Source organism: Liolophura sinensis, chromosome 1 (assembly GCF_032854445.1).
Source record: "Liolophura sinensis isolate JHLJ2023 chromosome 1, CUHK_Ljap_v2, whole genome shotgun sequence".
Classification (NCBI taxonomy): Eukaryota; Metazoa; Mollusca; class Polyplacophora; order Chitonida; family Chitonidae; genus Liolophura; species Liolophura sinensis.
Window position 1 is genome coordinate 87,292,636 of NC_088295.1, and position 18,803 is coordinate 87,311,438.

At 38.3% G+C, this 18,803-nt stretch overlaps 1 protein-coding gene across 10 annotated transcripts in view; it reads left to right on the forward strand.

Annotated features, from left to right (window-relative positions):
• Positions 1 to 18,803, forward strand: part of LOC135461982 (diacylglycerol kinase beta-like) — a 94,142-nt gene that overhangs the window by 48,642 nt on the left and 26,697 nt on the right. For 7 of the 10 annotated variants that reach the window (XM_064739292.1, XM_064739295.1, XM_064739294.1 and 4 more), the window contains exons 5-13: positions 1,073 to 1,433; positions 5,297 to 5,440; positions 8,429 to 8,623; positions 10,856 to 10,905; positions 11,343 to 11,417; positions 12,990 to 13,109; positions 15,436 to 15,559; positions 16,353 to 16,441; positions 18,607 to 18,723. In XM_064739292.1, coding sequence (XP_064595362.1) covers positions 1,073 to 1,433; positions 5,297 to 5,440; positions 8,429 to 8,623; positions 10,856 to 10,905; positions 11,343 to 11,417; positions 12,990 to 13,109; positions 15,436 to 15,559; positions 16,353 to 16,441; positions 18,607 to 18,723 — 1,275 coding nt within the window. The remainder of the gene's footprint in view (positions 1 to 1,072; positions 1,434 to 5,296; positions 5,441 to 8,428; positions 8,624 to 10,855; positions 10,906 to 11,342; positions 11,418 to 12,989; positions 13,110 to 15,435; positions 15,560 to 16,352; positions 16,442 to 18,606; positions 18,724 to 18,803) is intronic. The other 3 variants (XM_064739300.1, XM_064739301.1, XM_064739302.1) reach the window with 3 other exon arrangements.

Genomic DNA, 18,803 nt, shown 5'->3' on the forward strand with positions numbered 1-18,803 from the left:
TTTGTGGTTTGGATACTTGCTGATGGATTTGATACTTGATGGTTTGGATACTTGCTGATGGATTTGATACTTGATGGTTTGGATACTTGCTGATGGATTTGATACTTAATGGTTTGGATACTTGCTGATGGATTTGATACTTGATGGTTTGGATACTTACTATTGGATTCGATACTTGGTGGTTTCAGTACTTGCTGATGGGTTGGATACTTGATGGTGGGTTGGAGACTTACTTGTGGGTTGGATACTTGATGGTGGGTTGGAGACTTATTTGTGGGTTGGATACTTGATGGTGGGTTGGAGACTTACTTGTGGGTTGGATACTTGATGGTGGGTTGGAGACTTACTTGTGGGTTACTTGCTGACAGCTTTAGTGTTGGTGGTTGAGCCCCTTGTCTATTTCGTAAGCTCCGTTCAGAGGAAGCAATTTGTCAAATGCCACAATCACTTGAAAGAGCGCATGTTCTATTTTCATTCTAGCGGGAAAATTTGATGGGTTGACTCGACAGTGGCACCACTTGAACATTGCTTTAGATACCTACTGATGGGTTTGGATACTTGTGGATTGGATTGGATACTTGTGGGTTAGGTTGGATACTTGTGAATTAGGTTGGTTACATGGTGATTGCGTTGGATACTTACTCTTTGGGTTAGGTACATGGGGATTAGATGTATAAATCTTCATGGGCTGGATGCTTTCTGTGGGATTTGTTTGGATACTTCTTGACAGGTTGGATACTTGCTGATTGGTTTGGATGCTTCATATTGGTTGAGTACCTGCTGATTGGTTGAGTACCAGCTGATTGATTTGGATTCTGATAGGTGTGATGGTTGTGTTGGATACTAGGTTGATGGTGAGGGAGGGAGAGGGGGAGGGGAGGGCTCTATGTCTTTGTACATTAATTTGAGTCATGACAATCTTATCCTACATTTCACTGATGTGTTATGGTTTCATGTTTTATTGTTATTAATATTATGTGCTCATGAATTCCAGATCTCTGTTGCATTTCACACATTAGAGCCTGGGCGCCTGATTAAGTGGTTTCTCTCATGGCTATCTTGTATGTTTCAGCCCATCGATTATGAAGGGTTTGCCTTGTTCATGGAAACCTATATGGAAGCCAAACTGCCCGAGGATCTATGCAAACACTTGTTCTTATCGTTCCTGAAGACACCTACAGATGGAAGCTCAAATCTTGGTAAGGAGAAGATGCGCGATGGTGTTATGGTGCTATCCCAGTCATGTGGTCCCATGATGCACACGGCAGGCGATTCGCATCATGAGAAATCTGAAAAACATCATGGACTCCTCGCCGAGAAATTGCACGGATTAACCGAAAAATTACACGGCCTTGGCCACCTAGGTGGTGGTGAGAAGGGGCACAGTCGTCATGATAGCAGCGGGGGTGACTCTGGCAAGAGAAGCCGGGCAGGTACTAACCACTGACTCACCTTGGTCTTACCCTCTAAGGCTGTGCATGCAGCATGGTGGCAAACCCTTACAATATTTTACTGAGCATGTTTGGCCAAATTTTCATTTCAAGCGCATGCATTTTTGCCCAATGTTTTTTTAATATTTGAAGAAAAAAATGACCAGTGAAAATGCCATACCTATTTGTTTCCTGGCAGTTGCCTTGATTGGTGCAGGGGATTTTGCCTAATCTGTTTCTGGTGAATGCATTCTTGGATTTGGCTTATTTTCATACTTTTTTGTATTTGATACTTGTGTGTTTCATTCTGCCTGGCTATTCTGGTTTTTGCATGCAGTTTTCTTACATTGGTGAAGTTGGTCTGGTTAAATTTGCTCTATGTGAGAATTCTAAGCAAAATTGTCTTCTTATAACACTTCAGGTTGGTATATTTCTCTGTCAGTGATATCATAATTCCAAATCATATTAAAATCAGAAGTCTTATAATGGTTCTCTGGTGTAATAGCATAAAATGTAAATCTGAATTCTATTCAAATGTACATTAGTCTTGTTATCCATTGATAGAGATGATGCCATTGGTTCTAGCATGTCAATAACCTGTTTGATGTGGTTTGCATGGTCTCTGGTTGCTGGGCTGAGTTTTGAGCTAACCAGCTGGATATCTGCATGACCGTGCTTCTTACCACCACCTGGAAGGTCTCCCCAAACCTACATTTTTGTTTCCTTATCATTTTTTTTTAAAAAAAGGAGGTCACAAGGTATGTCTTGATTTTATTTAGAATTTTGAATGCTGTAGTAGGTAGATTTATAGTATACATGCATCCCATGTAATGGTGTATGTATATTTTCTGTTTAAAACAGGCATTTTCTGTATTTGTGTATTTCATGTGATCAAAATAATACAGATTCTTACATTTATCTGTATATTACTGCCAATGACAAAACCGTGAGTACATGTAATTACAGTTGCTCTTTGTACCATGCAGTATACATATACGTTAAAGTTACTGTACTGGACCTAAAATTTGACTAAAATGGATAAAATAAAGTTTGGCTGATTCTGAGAAGTACATTCATCATAGAAATATAATGTAAGAGTTGTATGGATGGTAAAATGATTTCAGACTGGAGGATATGAGTTTCATCATTAAAGTAAGAAGTTGTGATCTTTATTTGCCTGCAGAAAACCAGTTTGGTGATTTTTTATGGCAGATATAGGAATTACATTTATTCTGATAATACATTACGAATGTTTCATCTATTGAGAGTGTAATGTCTTATACCAGGAGTTATAATGCAAATCTGAATGTTATGAGACAGAAAATCCCCATGTAGAATCACTAGACATGGTGGTGTCTTAACTGATAAATATTGTCAATTTTTTTTTTCTTCATATCATATTTACATGTACATGTATATACACATGGTGTACTTACCTTGTCGCACAAGCAACGCCACTATAACCTGACAACACTAGACTCATGTAAGGCAGCCAGGTAAAAATTTGTAAGAGATTTACAGGTACATGTACCTTTTTGCTTCTTCTAAAACTCCATATCTTTAGCAGGTAATTTGTGAGTGAAATGTTATGTTTTTGTTCAGACTATGTACATACATGTACATAGCAACACAGATAATAAGAATACAGTATGATGTACAGAGAGTAATTCACTTGCACTAAGATTGTGGTCCGCACCCAACACATGAACATACATTATACATGTGTGTAGAGTGCATATGTGATTCGTCTTGAACTGTTGTTACTTGCAGGTAGACAGTGTGACAAAAATCAGGAAATTAATTTTGGCTATATTAGCAAGTAATTAGTGTATGGTGGGATTTGTGTATAAAGCTTGCACCTCATCCAAGTGTTGAATTGATTACACCCAAGTTGAGGTTACAAGAGAATACAAGAGCAGTGGGATTTAGGTATCGATAAGGAGAAAAAAGCCACTCTCCCAGGTGGGGGGACTGTTGATTGGGTTTGATGTGTATATCTGATATAGACGACGTGAACCATGTGAGTGGAGAGTGGGCCCCCTCTATATTTATTCAGTCATCAATCAAGCTGTAATACCCAGGGTAATAAGGCTGATTAGACGAAGGCAGAGCCAAATTGTATAGATCTATTAAATAAGCATTTGTCAATAAGAATAGGGACTAGTATAATTATAAATACCATGGAGGCCTTGTGTCTCCATTCATTACAAAGTACACCTCTTCAATCACTTCACTGCCTTTAGAACTTTGTAATCAGGTGTGACTATAAAGTAACCCTGGGGTCTTATGGCTTTAGCATAAGAAAAGAAGAAAATAAAGGTTTATTATAATTTTGAAAGAAGTCATAGACATGAAAAGGTCTATTGATACGCTTACTTTTGTTCAAAGGATGTTCGAACCATGATCAGGGTTTTCTTTAAGGTGCTTTTTTACATACAGTACTGTGAGAGAAATGATAAGTAAGAGTCATGTTTTTAAAGGATTTAAAAGGTTTAGCCCTAAAGTAGCTGATGTTTCCATTGACATTGTGTGGGTGTATGTTGTACAGTGTAGGTGATTGCTGACACATGCAGACTTCTGCATAATGCACCCAAAGCTCATATGGTATTACAATGTCATCAAATGCCAGACTGGAGAAAAAAAAATCTAAAATAATAATAAGGACACTTAACATTTATCTCTCACTATGTTTATTACATAATTGAAGTGTGGTGTTTTAGTGGAGAAATGCAGTGGTTGAGATTGTAATCCTGGTAAAGGTTAGAGGTCAGCCTGTGCAGGCATATGCAGCTGATGCAATCTGTTAAACATGCATGGCAGGTATGCTTTAATGTGATTAGTCAGAGATGAGCAGGTAGGCCAGATGACAGTCCACTAATGATGGAAGCTTCCATGTGATGGCAAGGCGTGTCTAACCAGAACAGATTATCGGAAACTCTGAGATATTTATGCTTTTGATGTAGCTCTAGAATAGCTGGTATAATTATGTCCTATCTACTTACTGTGGATCAATCACTTGAAAAAAGATTGTCAGGAAACGATTGCTAATTGATATAAAATTAATCAGCCTGAGAATGGCCTTCGACATTTTACAGGCTGGTGCTGTCTAAAGCGGTTCTGACGTTGCCAGTAATTAATGGGTCTTCACTGCCTTGATAAAAGATTTTCTGAAATAGCAGTGAGCCGGAAAAAAAGGAGGTATCTGATGTAGATGTGGGAGTAAGCAGAGGGGTTAGTACCTCATGCTGAAACTCATTAATAATGATCTATGTATGCATTATTTAACAGGTTTGAAGTGGTTATCTCGTGGACACGTTTGTGATGAGTATAGGTTACCTGTCCTTGCCCCGCAGTAATCAACTTTTTGTGACTCAGCAGTATGAATGTCTTTGCATCATAGACATGTAAATTATATGACAGGAAAAATAGGCTCTTTATTTTTTCCCATGAAGCAAATCTAAATATTTTACCCAAATTGGGAGTGTCAGCCTCACTCAAGCCTTACAGCACAATCACATTAATGATTAGGCATTGCACAACACTAGTGCATATATTCATATTACATTTTATTATTTATTTATTTGTTGATTTTCCATTGGGGATTTTCTGGGGATTGATGTTTTATGTTTGAGATATGCTACACAATCCATAATTTAATAGCTGTCTGAGTATTTTAGAGCAGGTGTATTTTCTCTTAGATGTGTTTGATATTCATACAGCTTCTACATATGAGATGTATTATTATTAGTTAAAGTGTTCACAGGAAACTACTTTCCTTGCTATCAGATTGTCCTTGTTAACACTTGAATACCTGTATTGGTCAGTGGTCAGTTTTCACCTGTGTTCTCACTGCTCTTTGCCTCCAGGTTCAGCTTCTGCAGCCAGTCACCCCTCCATGGCAGTGTCCAGCCCAGCCCTGGTCGAAAAGGTGGAAGAAGTCACAGACACATCAAACCATTCTCGCTCCTCGTCCAAAAAGTCTAACCACAGCATACATAGCGTTCACAACGGTAATGTCGCTAATTGTTCAACGTCCAATTCCATGGTTATTTATATCTGCCTTTACATGTGTACATTTGAATTTCTTTTATCTACATAAAATCTTGGGCCAAAAAATTGTCACCATTGGTATTTCTGGTAATTGAGTAATTGGCAGAACTTTTATTAGTTCTTTTGAGTAACAGATCTGATATAGGAAAAAAACTATGATGTGTTTGTATTCCCTTCTCAAGTGTTGGTATGCAATCTTTGATCATGGTGTTCAACACTGAATGTAAATCACTTACTTGTAGTTCGAGTTGATGGGTTGTATGAGAATGGTAATACATATATACATGTGTTCGGCTCATCCTTGTGTGTGTTGACTGCATACCTGATGATAACACATACTGTACATGTGTGTGTTGACTGCATACCTGATGATAATACATACTGTACATGTGTGTGTTGACTGCATACCTTATGATAACACATACTGTACATGTGTTCTGCTCATCCTTGTGTGTGTTGACTGCACACCTGATGATAATACATACTGTACATGTGTTCTGCTCATCCTTGTGTGTGTTGACTGCACACCTGATGATAATACATACTGTACATGTGTTCTGCTCATCCTTGTGTGTGTTGACTGCACACCTGATGATAATACACACTGTACATGTGTTCTGCTCATCCTTGTGTGTGTTGACTGCACACCTGATGATAATACATACTGTACATGTGTTCTGCTCATCCTTGTGTGTGTTGACTGCATACCTGATGATAATACATACTGTACGTGTGTGTGTTGACTGCATACCTGATGATAACACATACTGTACATGTGTGTGTTGACAGCATACCTGATGATAATACATGCTGTACATGTGTGTGTTGACTGCATACCTGATGATAACACATACTGTACATGTGTGTGTTGAGTGCATACCTGATGATAACACATACTGTACATGTGTGTGTTGAGTGCATACCTGATGATAACACATACTGTACATGTGTGTGTTGACTGCATACCTGATGATAACACATACTGTACATGTGTGTGTTGACTGCATACCATATGATAACGCATACTGTACATGTGTGTGTTGAGTGCATACCTGATGATAACACATACTGTACATGGGTGTGTTGACTGCATACCTGATGATAATATATACTGTACATGTGTGTGTTGACTGCATGCCTGATGATAATACATACTGTACATATGTGTGTTGACTGCATACCTGATGATAACACATACTGTACATGTGTGTGTTGACTGCATACCTGATGATAAGACATACTGTACATGTGTGTGTTGACTGCATACCTGATGATAACACATACTGTACATGTGTGTTGACTGCATACCTGATGATAATATATACTGTACATGTGTGTGTTGACTGCATGCCTGATGATAATACATACTGTACATGTGTGTGTTGACTGCATACCTGATGATAACACATACTGTACATGTGTGTGTTGACTGCATACCTGATGATAAGACATACTGTACATGTGTGTGTTGACTGCATACCTTATGATAACGCATACTGTACATGTGTGTGTTGACTGCATACCTGATGATAACACATACTGTACATGTGTGTGTTGACTGCATACCTGATGATAACACATACTGTACATGTATGTGTTGAGTGCATAGCTGATGATAACACGCACATGTATGTGTTGACTGTATACCTGATAACAAATATTGTACATGTGTGTGTTGACTGCATACCTGATGATAACACATACATGTGTGTGTTGACTGCATACCTGATGATAATATATACTGTACATGTGTGTGTTGACTGCATACCTGATGATAACACATACTGTACATATGTGTGTTGAGTGCATACCTTATGATAATACATACTGTACATGTGTGTGTTGACTGCATACCTGATGATAATACATACTGTACATGTGTGTGTTGACTGCATACCTGATGATAACAAATACTGTGCATGTGTGTGTTGACTGCATACTTGATGATATCAGAAGGATCTTATGATGTGGAAGATCCAATAAAGCTAACTTGGATTAGGTTCACGGGCTGTACCTGAGAGGCTTGAAGTTGTTAGGTGAACCATGTAGGACTGTAGACACAGTTTCCAGATCTCTCAGACTTTTACAGCAGTATAGAAGTCAACCTGTTAAACAGTTATACTTGGTAATGACTACAGAGTACATCCCAATGGTGTGGCCTTAACAACCTTTTCATGTTAACCATTACTTTAACAAATGTTTTCCTTTTCTTCTTAGTCTGCATCCAACAGTTTTCTTACCTTGATTTGTGTTTTGTTTTTTTCATTACTGCATCATGTGCAAAGATTGGGAAGGGAAGATTGTTGTGCATGTTGTTGTTGTTGTCATTGTTGTGTCATCAGTGGTGTTGATACCTTACCCAGCCTCTAAAAACATCATGTACCAAAAAGTAAAGGCAATGGACTTCTGATCGTTTTTCCAAATATTCAAAGTGTACCTGATTGTATTAAATCCAATAATATCCATTATAAGCACAGGCCTACATACAACTGTACATATATATACATTTATTAAAGTATTGGCTATTGGTAAGGTACAATGTACACCGTATATGATATAGAAACAGGTCTCTTTCCTTGGTGCTCTTTCTGATGAAAATGTGGGATGATATTTAAACATTACACATTTGGTTATCTTACTTCATTACGAAGTGTAATGTTCGTTTCATGCATTTAAATGTGTATATATCCCTTTTGCATAAGTCATTGAACATAAAGCAAAATTCCAGCCCATCATTATCAAAACGAAACAGTCATTTCTAAGCATAAATACAGAACATGTGGAAACTGAAGTACCAGGTAGACTGACCTTGCGAGTAGTGTGTAGACACCTTCCTGCTTCTGGGCACATGTATGTAGATAGAGAATGTGTTTGTCAGAGAAGCACATGTATGTAGGTAGTGAATGTATTTGTCTGACAGAGAGAAGTACATGTGCCCCCTATTTCAGGGCATGCTATAGACAGCACAGATCCCTGGGTGCGCCAGTCTAATCCCTCCCTTCTTAAATCAGGCGGCATTGATCTGAAACTCGTGAAGACGCGGAGCTCCAGTCTGGATGTAAAGACAGGCCACATCTACCTGAAAGATCTGGTCTGTTACCTGTCCCTACTGGAGGCTGGCCGTCCTGAGGACAAACTGGAGTGTAAGTGTAGCTGAATGTCTAACAAACTGTTTTTATATATTCATGAATGTGTCTCATGTGGTGGAGTGTAAGAATTGCTGAGTGCCTCACAAACTGGAGTCTAAGTATTCCCAAGTGTAATCACAAACTGGAGTGTATGTATTAATGAGTGTCCCACAAACTGGAGTGTATGTTACTAAGTGGTTCTCCAATTTCCTCCATCTAACTTGGGTGGGGTGTAAGTATTGCTGAGTGTTTCACAAAATGGAGTGTAAGTATTGCTGAGTGTTTCACAAAATGGAGTGTAAGTATTGCAGAGTGTCTCACAAGAAGGAGTGTAGGTATTGCTGAATGTCTCACAAAATGGAGTGTAAGTATTGCTGAGTGTCTCACAAAATGCAGTGTAAGTATTGCTGAGTGTCTCACAAGAAGGAGTGTAATTATTGCAGACTCTCACAAGAAGGAGTGTAAGTATTGCTGAGTGTCTCACAAAATGGAGTGTAAGTATTGCTGAGTGTCTCACAAGAAGGACTAATTATTGCAGACTGTCTCACAAGAAGGAGTGTAAGTATTGCTGAGTGTCTCACAAAATGGAGTGTAAGTATTGCTGAGTGTCTCACAAACTGGAGTGTAACATGATTTTTCAATATCTTCCATCTGTGAAGTGGGTTGCCATCATATATGTGAAAGTGCTCAAGTATGGCGTTAAGCAGGATGAAATAAATAGATCACTGGGAATCAGTTAGTACAGCTGTGGACATGTGATAAACTGGCCTGGGAGTCAGTTAGTACAGCTGTGGACATGTGATAAACTGGCCTGGGAGTCAGTCAGTACAGCTGTGGACATGTGATAAACTGGCCTGGGAGTCAGTTAGTACAGCTGTGGACATGTGATAAACTGGCCTGGGAGTCAGTCAGTACAGCTGTGGACATGTGATAAACTGGCCTGGGAGTCAGTTAGTTCAGCTGTGGACATGTGATAAACTGGCCTGGGAGTCAGTTAGTACAGCTGTGGACATGTGATAAACTGGCCTGGGAGTCAGTCAGTACAGCTGTGGACATGTAATAAACTAGCCTGGGAGTCAGTCAGTAAAGCTGACATGGTTGTAACTTTTAGCTGGTATGGTCCAGGAGCAGGCCCTGGTCCAGTGGCTAAATGTGCCTTCCACCCTTGTGCAATGGACAGTACTCATGTGGCCATTTGCCCAGGCTAATATCCATTGATGGCCACTTGTGTTCCACCAATATTGTTTGCCTATCTACAGGTAGGGAGGGAAAGCTTCCCAGCAACTTGCCCAAGACTACTGATTTAATTACCCTGAGCATTATGGTCTCCTCTACCCAAAATACGGACTCCCATTATGTATAAGTGAATAATTCTCAAGTATGACATTAAACAGTATTTCAGTAAACACGTTTGCATGTAGCTGATTTGTTGGGTTTACACATCCTCACAACTGATTGTAACGTACATGTACATACACCAATGACCTGTCAGGAATTTTAATGGACACAAGTGAAGCATAAACATTGCACAGTGAGAGGGTTAATTCCACTTAGCCTATCTCAGGTGACATAATGTGCAGGATATGCAGTAGTACAGTACCTAATGACATCAATGAGTCAGGTAGAAGTGTGATGTCTGGTTTGTTATGGTAACATGGTACACTAAGAACATCTTTGTCGGTCACAATGCATACTATGCTTTGACAAGAAATACAATGTTTTGTGAAGAATTTAGTATGTGTTCATACTGGATTTTGCAAAGGGGTCTGTATTAACGAGGGTCTTTTGTAGAATGTATAGTTTCTGTTTTACTATTAAAATAGGTGAAAGTGACGCACATTATATTTTTTCAGTCCTTGATAGATGGGAAAAAAAATGTTTTGTTAACGATTTGATAGCTACATCTGCTTTCAGATGGTCTTTTGAGACACACAAGTTCAGAAACCCCAGGCTACATGTATATTTTGTGTTTGAATACATGGTTTTAAACTTTAAGGAGAATAACAAGGTCATTGTTGGAAAGGATTTTACAAATATTTGACTTCAATTTTTGTATCTACATGTAAGCCCCATATTGGGCCTTTCCCTTGGCTTTTGCTACATAACCCCCATGTAGTTACTCTAGTTCAATTCACACACTGACTCAAGGTTAGCAATTCTAATTATGCATTTAAAGATGTCTTTACATGGAGTCAGTTACTAATTTTATATTTTTTTTATGTATGGTGATGTTTTTTTTCTCCACAGTTATGTTTCGGCTCTATGATACTGATGGAAATGGAATTCTAGATGCAACTGTAAGTATACGCATGTCTGTTCCTGATTAGGTCTAAATGCTGCTCAAGTTGTTTATAGAATGGAAGTTTATCAACAATTTCCTGATGCATGACATAAGAGTAAACATAGTTGGCTGTGATCAGATCGTTCTACAAGCAGTGACGGGGAATATGAATTCTGCACTTTTAAGTAAACATTCTCTCCTCCGTCTGAAAACAATGGATATATGGTTGGGAGTCAGAGTATATTGTATATGAAATAAGTTAAAGACTTGGGTAGTAAACCTAAATAGTGTGAAAATAACATCAAATAGGATTAAGTATTATGAAGTATGTAGTTGTAAAAAGATTATTCATATACTTAATGGTGTAATATTTTGCACCACATTTCTTGTGTCTATATACATAACATTGATATGTATGTTGAATTTCATGTTTACGTGGCTTTTTGTTGGTAGGAGATAGACTGTATAGTGAACCAAATGATGTCAGTGGCTGAGTACTTAGGCTGGGATGTCTCAGAGCTGAAGCCTGTAAGTGGTCATACACAAGTCACCAGCAGCATAATGCTCAGTCAGATTAACATACCTGTAATCCACAAGTCACCAGCAGCATAATGCTCAGTCAGATTAACATACCTGTAATCCACAAGTCACCAGCAGCATAATGCTCAGACAGATTAACATACCTGTAATCCACAACTCACCAGCAGCATAATGCTCAGTCAGATTAACATACCTGTAATCCACAACTCACCAGCAGCATAATGCTCAGTCAGATTAACATACCTGTAATCCACAACTCACCAGCACCATAATGCTCAGTCAGATTAACATGCCTGTAATCCACAAGTCACCAGCAGCATAATGCTCAGTCAGATTAACATACCTGTAATCCACAACTCACCAGCAGCATAATGCTCAGTCAGATTAACATACCTGTAATCCACAAGTCACCAGCAGCATAATGCTCAGTCAGATTAACATACTTGTAATCCACAACTCACCAGCAGCATAATGCTCAGTCAGATTAACATACCTGTAATCCACAAGTCACCAGCAGCATAATGCTCAGTCAGATTAACATACCTGTAATCCACAAGTCACCAGCAGCATAATGCTCAGTCAGATAAACATACCTGTAATCCACAACTCACCAGCAGCATAATGCTCAGTCAGATTAACATACCTGTAATCCACAACTCACCAGCAGCATAATGCTCAGTCAGATTAGATACAGTTTATACAGGTATGAGGCTAAGGTCTGTTTTTACTCTTTATAGTAATACTAATTCACACACAATGTGGATCAAAATGTGCCTGGTGAATCAGTCCCAGTTCCGTGAACACTGATACTGAAGTACATGTTTCCTATGTATTGTTTTTTGTGTGTGAAGCTAAGTATGTGTATGGGGAAGAAAGAATGTCATTGTAAATTGACTGAAATAAAATTAAATAACTTAAGATATTATTATATGAGATGCTTTATATGGTGTTCACATCCCAAGAGGGACACTCTGTATGACAACCTTTGCCATGATGTTACCAGTCCAGATTTGCATTTTTACTGGTGAATGTAGATGTCTCCTATGTATATGGGCCCTCACAGGCTCATTTGGCTTACAGAGCATTAGTCTTGCACAGCTTGGTTACAGGTCATTTGTACTGACCACTCTGGAGATTTGAGTTTTGCATACCTAACATTTAACATGTTCTTGGATAGATTTACGTTGTATTTAAAGCAAGAACAAGTATTACATTAATATCATGCTCTGAGGTGTAGGCATATGGCTGGAGTGTATTTGAGGTACACTTCAGATAATATAGACGGGGTTTACACCTCATCTACACCTCACACTAAGGTGTACATAAGGTGTACACCCCATATACACCTCATCTATACCTCATACTGAGGTGTGCACCTTGTCTGTAGGGGTTATTTTCATGAATTTTCAAATCAACGATAACAAGGGAAGAAGCTTACGAATAAATATGAGTTCTTTGAGTTTCCTTTGTCGAGAAAAATGTCGAAAATATCATACTTTTACAGCTTATATGTAAATATATACATTATACATGTTCAGAATGTTGTTGTTGTTGTTTCAGATCTTACAAGATATGATGATAGAGATAGACTATGATGCTGATGGGACCGTGTCTCTAGAAGAGTGGAAGAAGGGTGGTCTGACCACAATACCCCTCCTGGTTCTCCTGGGGTTAGACACTGTAAGTTTGTTCTATATTGCACAGGTTACCTGGATGAGCATAGAGTGGACAATGGGTGTGCCCAGTGGTCATCACTGTTAGGGAAACTATTACATGTACAATGTTTGTCCACCTCTAATTGATGTAGATTGTCATATAGACATAAAGTTTAACAAAACGTAGGGCATTTTAAACAATTAAGCCACTGATTTTAAAATCAAAATTGACTGTCCTGTCCACCTACACTGTATTGATTATGTTCTGTACACCTACACTGTAATGACTATGTCCCGTACATGTGCATTGTATTCACTATGTTTTGTACACCTACACTGTACTGACTATGTCCCGTACATCTGCATTGTATTTCACTATGTTCTGTACCCCTACACTGTATTGATTGTGTTGTGTGCACCTACATTGTATTGGTTATGTTCTGTACCCCTACACTGTATTGATTATGTCCTGTACCCCTACACTGTATTGATTGTGTTGTGTGCACCTACATTGTATTGGTTATGTTCTGTACCCCTACACTGTATTGATTATGTCCTGTACACCTACACTGTATTGATTATGTTCTGTACCCCTACACTGTATTGATTATGTCCTGTACACCTACACTGTATTGATTATGTTCTGTACACCTACACTGTATTGATTATGTTGTTTACACCTACCCTGTACTGACTATGTTCTGTACACCTACACTGTATTGATTATGTCCTGTACACCTACACTCTATTGTTTATGTTCTGTACACCTACACTGTATTGATTATGTTGTTTACACCTACCCTGTACTGACTATGTTCTGTACACCTACACTGTATTGATTATGTTCTCTACAACTATACTGTATTGATTATGTTTTGTACACCTACACTGTATTGACTATGTCCTGTTCACGTACACTGTATTGAGTATGTTCTGCACACCTTGATTGTACTGATTGTGCCCTGTACCTCTGCACTGTATTGACTATGTTTTGTACACCTTCACAGTACTGACTATGTTCTGTTCACATACACTCTATTGAGTATGTCCTGTACACCTACACTGTACTGACTATGTCCCGTACATCTGCATTGTATTGACTATGTTTTGTACCCCTACACTGTATTGATTATGTTCTGTACACCTACACTGTACTGACTATGCCCCGTACATCTGCATTGTATTTCACTATGTTCTGTACACCTACACTGTACTGACTATGTCCCGTACATCTGCATTGTATTGACTATGTTCTGTACACCTACACCATACTGACTATGTCCCCGTACATCTGCATTGTATTGACTATGTTCTGTACACCTACACCGTACTATGTCCTGTACATCTGCATTGTATTCACTATTTTCTGTACACCTACACTGTACTGACTATGTCCCGTACATCTGCATTGTATTCACTATGTTCTGTACACCTACACTGTACTGACTATGTCCCGTACATCTGCATTGTATTCACTATGTTCTGTACACCTACACTGTACTGACTATGTCCCGTACATCTGCATTGTATTCACTATGTTCTGTACACCTACACTGTACTGACTATGTCCCATACATCTGCATTGTATTCACTATGTTCTGTACACCTACACTGTACTGACTATGTCCCGTACATCTGCATTGTATTCACTATGTTCTGTACACCTACACTGTACTGACTATGTCCCGTACATCTGCATTGTATTCACTATGTTCTGTACACCTACACTGTACTGACTATGTCCCGTACATCTGCATTGTATTCACTATGTTCTGTACACCTACACCGTACTGACTATGTCCCGTACATCTGCATTGTATTCACTATGTTCTGTACACCTACACTGTACTGACTATGTCCTGTACATCTGCATTGTATTCACTATGTTCTGTACACCTACACTGTACTGACTATGTCCCGTACATCTGCATTGTATTCACTATGTTCTGTACACCTACACTGTACTGACTATGTCCCGTACATCTGCATTATATTTCACTATGTTCTGTACACCTACACTGTACTCACTATGTCCCGTACATCTGCATTGTATTTCACTATGTTCTGTACACCTACACTGTACTGACTATGTCCTGTACATCTGCATTGTATTCACTATGTTCTGTACACCTACACTGTACTGACTATGTCCCGTACATCTGCATTGTATTTCACTATGTTCTGTACACCTACACTGTACTCACTATGTCCCGTACATCTGCATTGTATTTCACTATGTTCTGTACACCTACACTGTACTGACTATGTCCTGTACATCTGCATTGTATTCACAATGTTCTGTACACTTACACTGTATTCACTATGTTCTTTTCTGGTATACTTTACAACAGCTGCAGAATGTGAAGGATGATGGCACCCATGTGTGGAGACTCAAACATTTTAGCAAACCAGCCTACTGCAATCTCTGTCTCAACCTCCTGGTGGGCCTAGGCAAACAAGGGCTCTGTTGTACATGTAAGTCTGCAACCACAAACAAGGACTCTGTTTTACATGTAAATCTACAACCACAAGCAAGGACCCTCTTGTACATGTAAGTCTACAACCACTAGCAAGGACCCTCTTGTACATGTAAGTCTTCAACCACAAATAAGGACTCGTGTAAGTCTACAACCACAAACTGAGACTAAACAAGGACTCTGTTTTACATGTAAGTCTACAACCACAAATTGGGACTCTGTTGTACTTGTAAATCTACAACCACAAACTGGGAATCTGTTGTACTTGTAAATCTACAACCACAAACTGGGACTCTGTTGTACATGTAAGTCTACAACCATAAACAAGGACTCTGTTTTACATGTAAGTCTACAACCACAAACTGGGACTCTGTTGTACTTGTAACTCTACAACCACAAACAAACACTCTGATGTATGTGTAAGTTTGCAACGAAATACAAATAGAGTTAATTTATCAGCTCATTTTCTTTCTCTTTACTTTACAGTACTTACGCATGTGTAACTGTGTGCAAATGATTTAAAGATTTCCCCAGTTTGTAGCATCTGCAAGATTTTGTCCCTTCTGAAACAATACTGTCCTCTGTTGATTATGATAGATACAGATTTCTGAATTTGACAGAAAGAGGTTTGATACTGAACTATGGCAAATGCAGGGTATTATCCTCCTCCTTTGTTAAAGATATTATTTCTGATTCAAAGATTTAAACTTTTAAACTTTGGAAGAATTTTACATGGACTGTTAAATGTTTAGAAGTGGCATACTGTGAGATTTCTAATTTTATGTTCTTAGTTTGTAAATATACTGTTCACGAGAGATGTGTCCAAAGAGCCCCTGCCTCTTGTATTACGACGTACGTCAAGTCGAAGAAAACGTCACAAGTAAGTCAAGTAAGTGCTCAGCCAGCCCACCCATGGCTCTCCTCACCTCTTCTCTCTTCTTATTTCACTGTGCCTGTCTTGTGCCTCACATAGCCCCGTTTTGTACTCACCAACTGCTGCATGTGCCATGCTTCACCTGCACAAGGTAAAGTTGTGATAACGTAGGAATGATGCTTGCATCATACTTTTAGTGTGTCACTTTTAGATGGTACCAATACAGACCACCCTGAACCCCACACACCCACTCCCACCCCCAATCCGGGCTCTACCCGCTTTTCTCCCACCATAATGCTGGCAACTGTTATATAAGGGAATATAAGTCGAAATTTAATGACAAATTTGATGGGTTTGATGGGTCATATACTACACATTTGTTAGCACAAGGACATAGAATAAATGCTAAGTAGTGTCTGTTTTTGGACAAGAACATTTCAAGGCACATTTTAAATTTGGTAGTCATAAATCTGAGATTGTTGAGGTTCTCTCTTAGTTGGATGAGTGTTTGCTGGAGTCTGAGGTTTTGCAGTATTTCTCATTTCTATGTCAGAAATATTATGTCAACTCACAGGTAGGCCGTATAATCATTTGTTTGTTTATCATAGATGTTGTACACAGTAATGATGAAATAACATCAATAAATGTAGCTGGCATAAGGAATGTAACAGGAGTGTGTGTAGTCCATCGTGTCAAGTACACATCTTGATACTGAGCAAACCATATTTTGGAAGTCTTTTTAAAACAAGTAGTGAAATGTGTAAAGATTTAAAGTGGAAGTAGCTAGTTAACATTATGGTTGATGTATACATGTAGGTTATTGCAACACAATTATCAAGATCAGATTCACATAGATGGCAGTTTCTGGTTTGTGTTTATGTTCTGTCAGTTGTAGGATTGCACAGTTTAATGTGTATGTGCAGTTATTTCACCCGTACAATAGCCAGTGGTTACCCTAATCCTGTCAACCTTTTCACATGGTTACAAGGTGACCTTGTAATTATTGCATAATTCAAGCAAATTATGATGGCTTTATTCTGTGTAGACTGATAAAATTAGACTTTTTGTAAAGCCATGAAATTGGCTAGTCCAACCATTGTAGTTTTGTCTCCAAAATTCAAATGAAAACCATGCACTGAAATTGGTCTTTGATATGGGAGAAGGTTGAGGAATTAGGGTATAAACAAAGTACTCTGTAGTCCTAGATGTCTTCAACTGTAGAATAAATGTACATGAATTTAGAAGTAGGATTAGAATCTTTTGTCACTCATGCGAACTCTGTTCTGTTGACATTGACCATGAGAGTTTTTTTTTTAACTAAGTAATACATAATCTACTGTTGTGACTATAGCCATCCACACTCCTCTATCTAATACTGCTGTGTCCAGCTCATCCAAGCAGCCTTCTGATGTTAAAATGTTTTGATCTGTTTATTTTGTGATGACTTCAGGAAAATTTTAAGGTGTAGCAAATAAAAATATTTGTGCACATTTTTACAGAGTTAATGACTGAAACATTAAGATAGATGTTTAAAATTATTGTTAAAATGAGTTTGCGATGAGCTCTCTAACATTATGCTTTCTCCTCTGCTCTATCTACTAACTGCTCAAGCTGGCTGAGCACAGTTTATTCAACATGTATATTTATCTTAACTGTAAGACTGTACATTAAGAAGTTTTATTGACTGATACAAAGTATGAAGGCATTCCAGATTAGTGCTTAATTTAGAAATTGTACTCCATATTAAAGTTATTTTCCATTTGATTACATCTATGTGTTGGCACATTTTGAATGCTCACCCTCATATAAATATTGTGATTTTGTGTATTTTGTGATGGGTCGCACACATATTTCAGAAATTTGAATTTGTTTCCCCACCAAAAGTAAATGCTGTTGTGTTTGGTAAGTACATGAATAATTTGTTCACTAAGATGTCATCAAAAATTAAGCTGCTGATTTAAATAATGAAAGTCACATGATAAAAGAATGTATAGAGTATTTTGTTTTATTAAGTTGTGAGTACAAGACTTACATGTAATTGAAGTAAAGTGATTGTTTTGTACCTACAATTTGCAGCATTCCATGCAAAAATCACAGTATTATTGGATATCACCTTTTATTGTGTGTTTGCCAAGTACCTTAAATATTTGCTTATTTTCCTGTTTTACTAGGTAATGAATCATCACTGGGTGGAAGGCAATTGTCCAGGAAAATGTGATAAGTGTCGCAAATCAATTAAAACATATAATGGAGTTACAGGCCTGCACTGCAGATGGTGTCATGTTACAGTGAGTTGTCCCCCTTACTTCTGTGACTAAGAGTAATTGCCCTTGATGTGTTCGTGTTTCTTCAACTTATGCAATGGCTT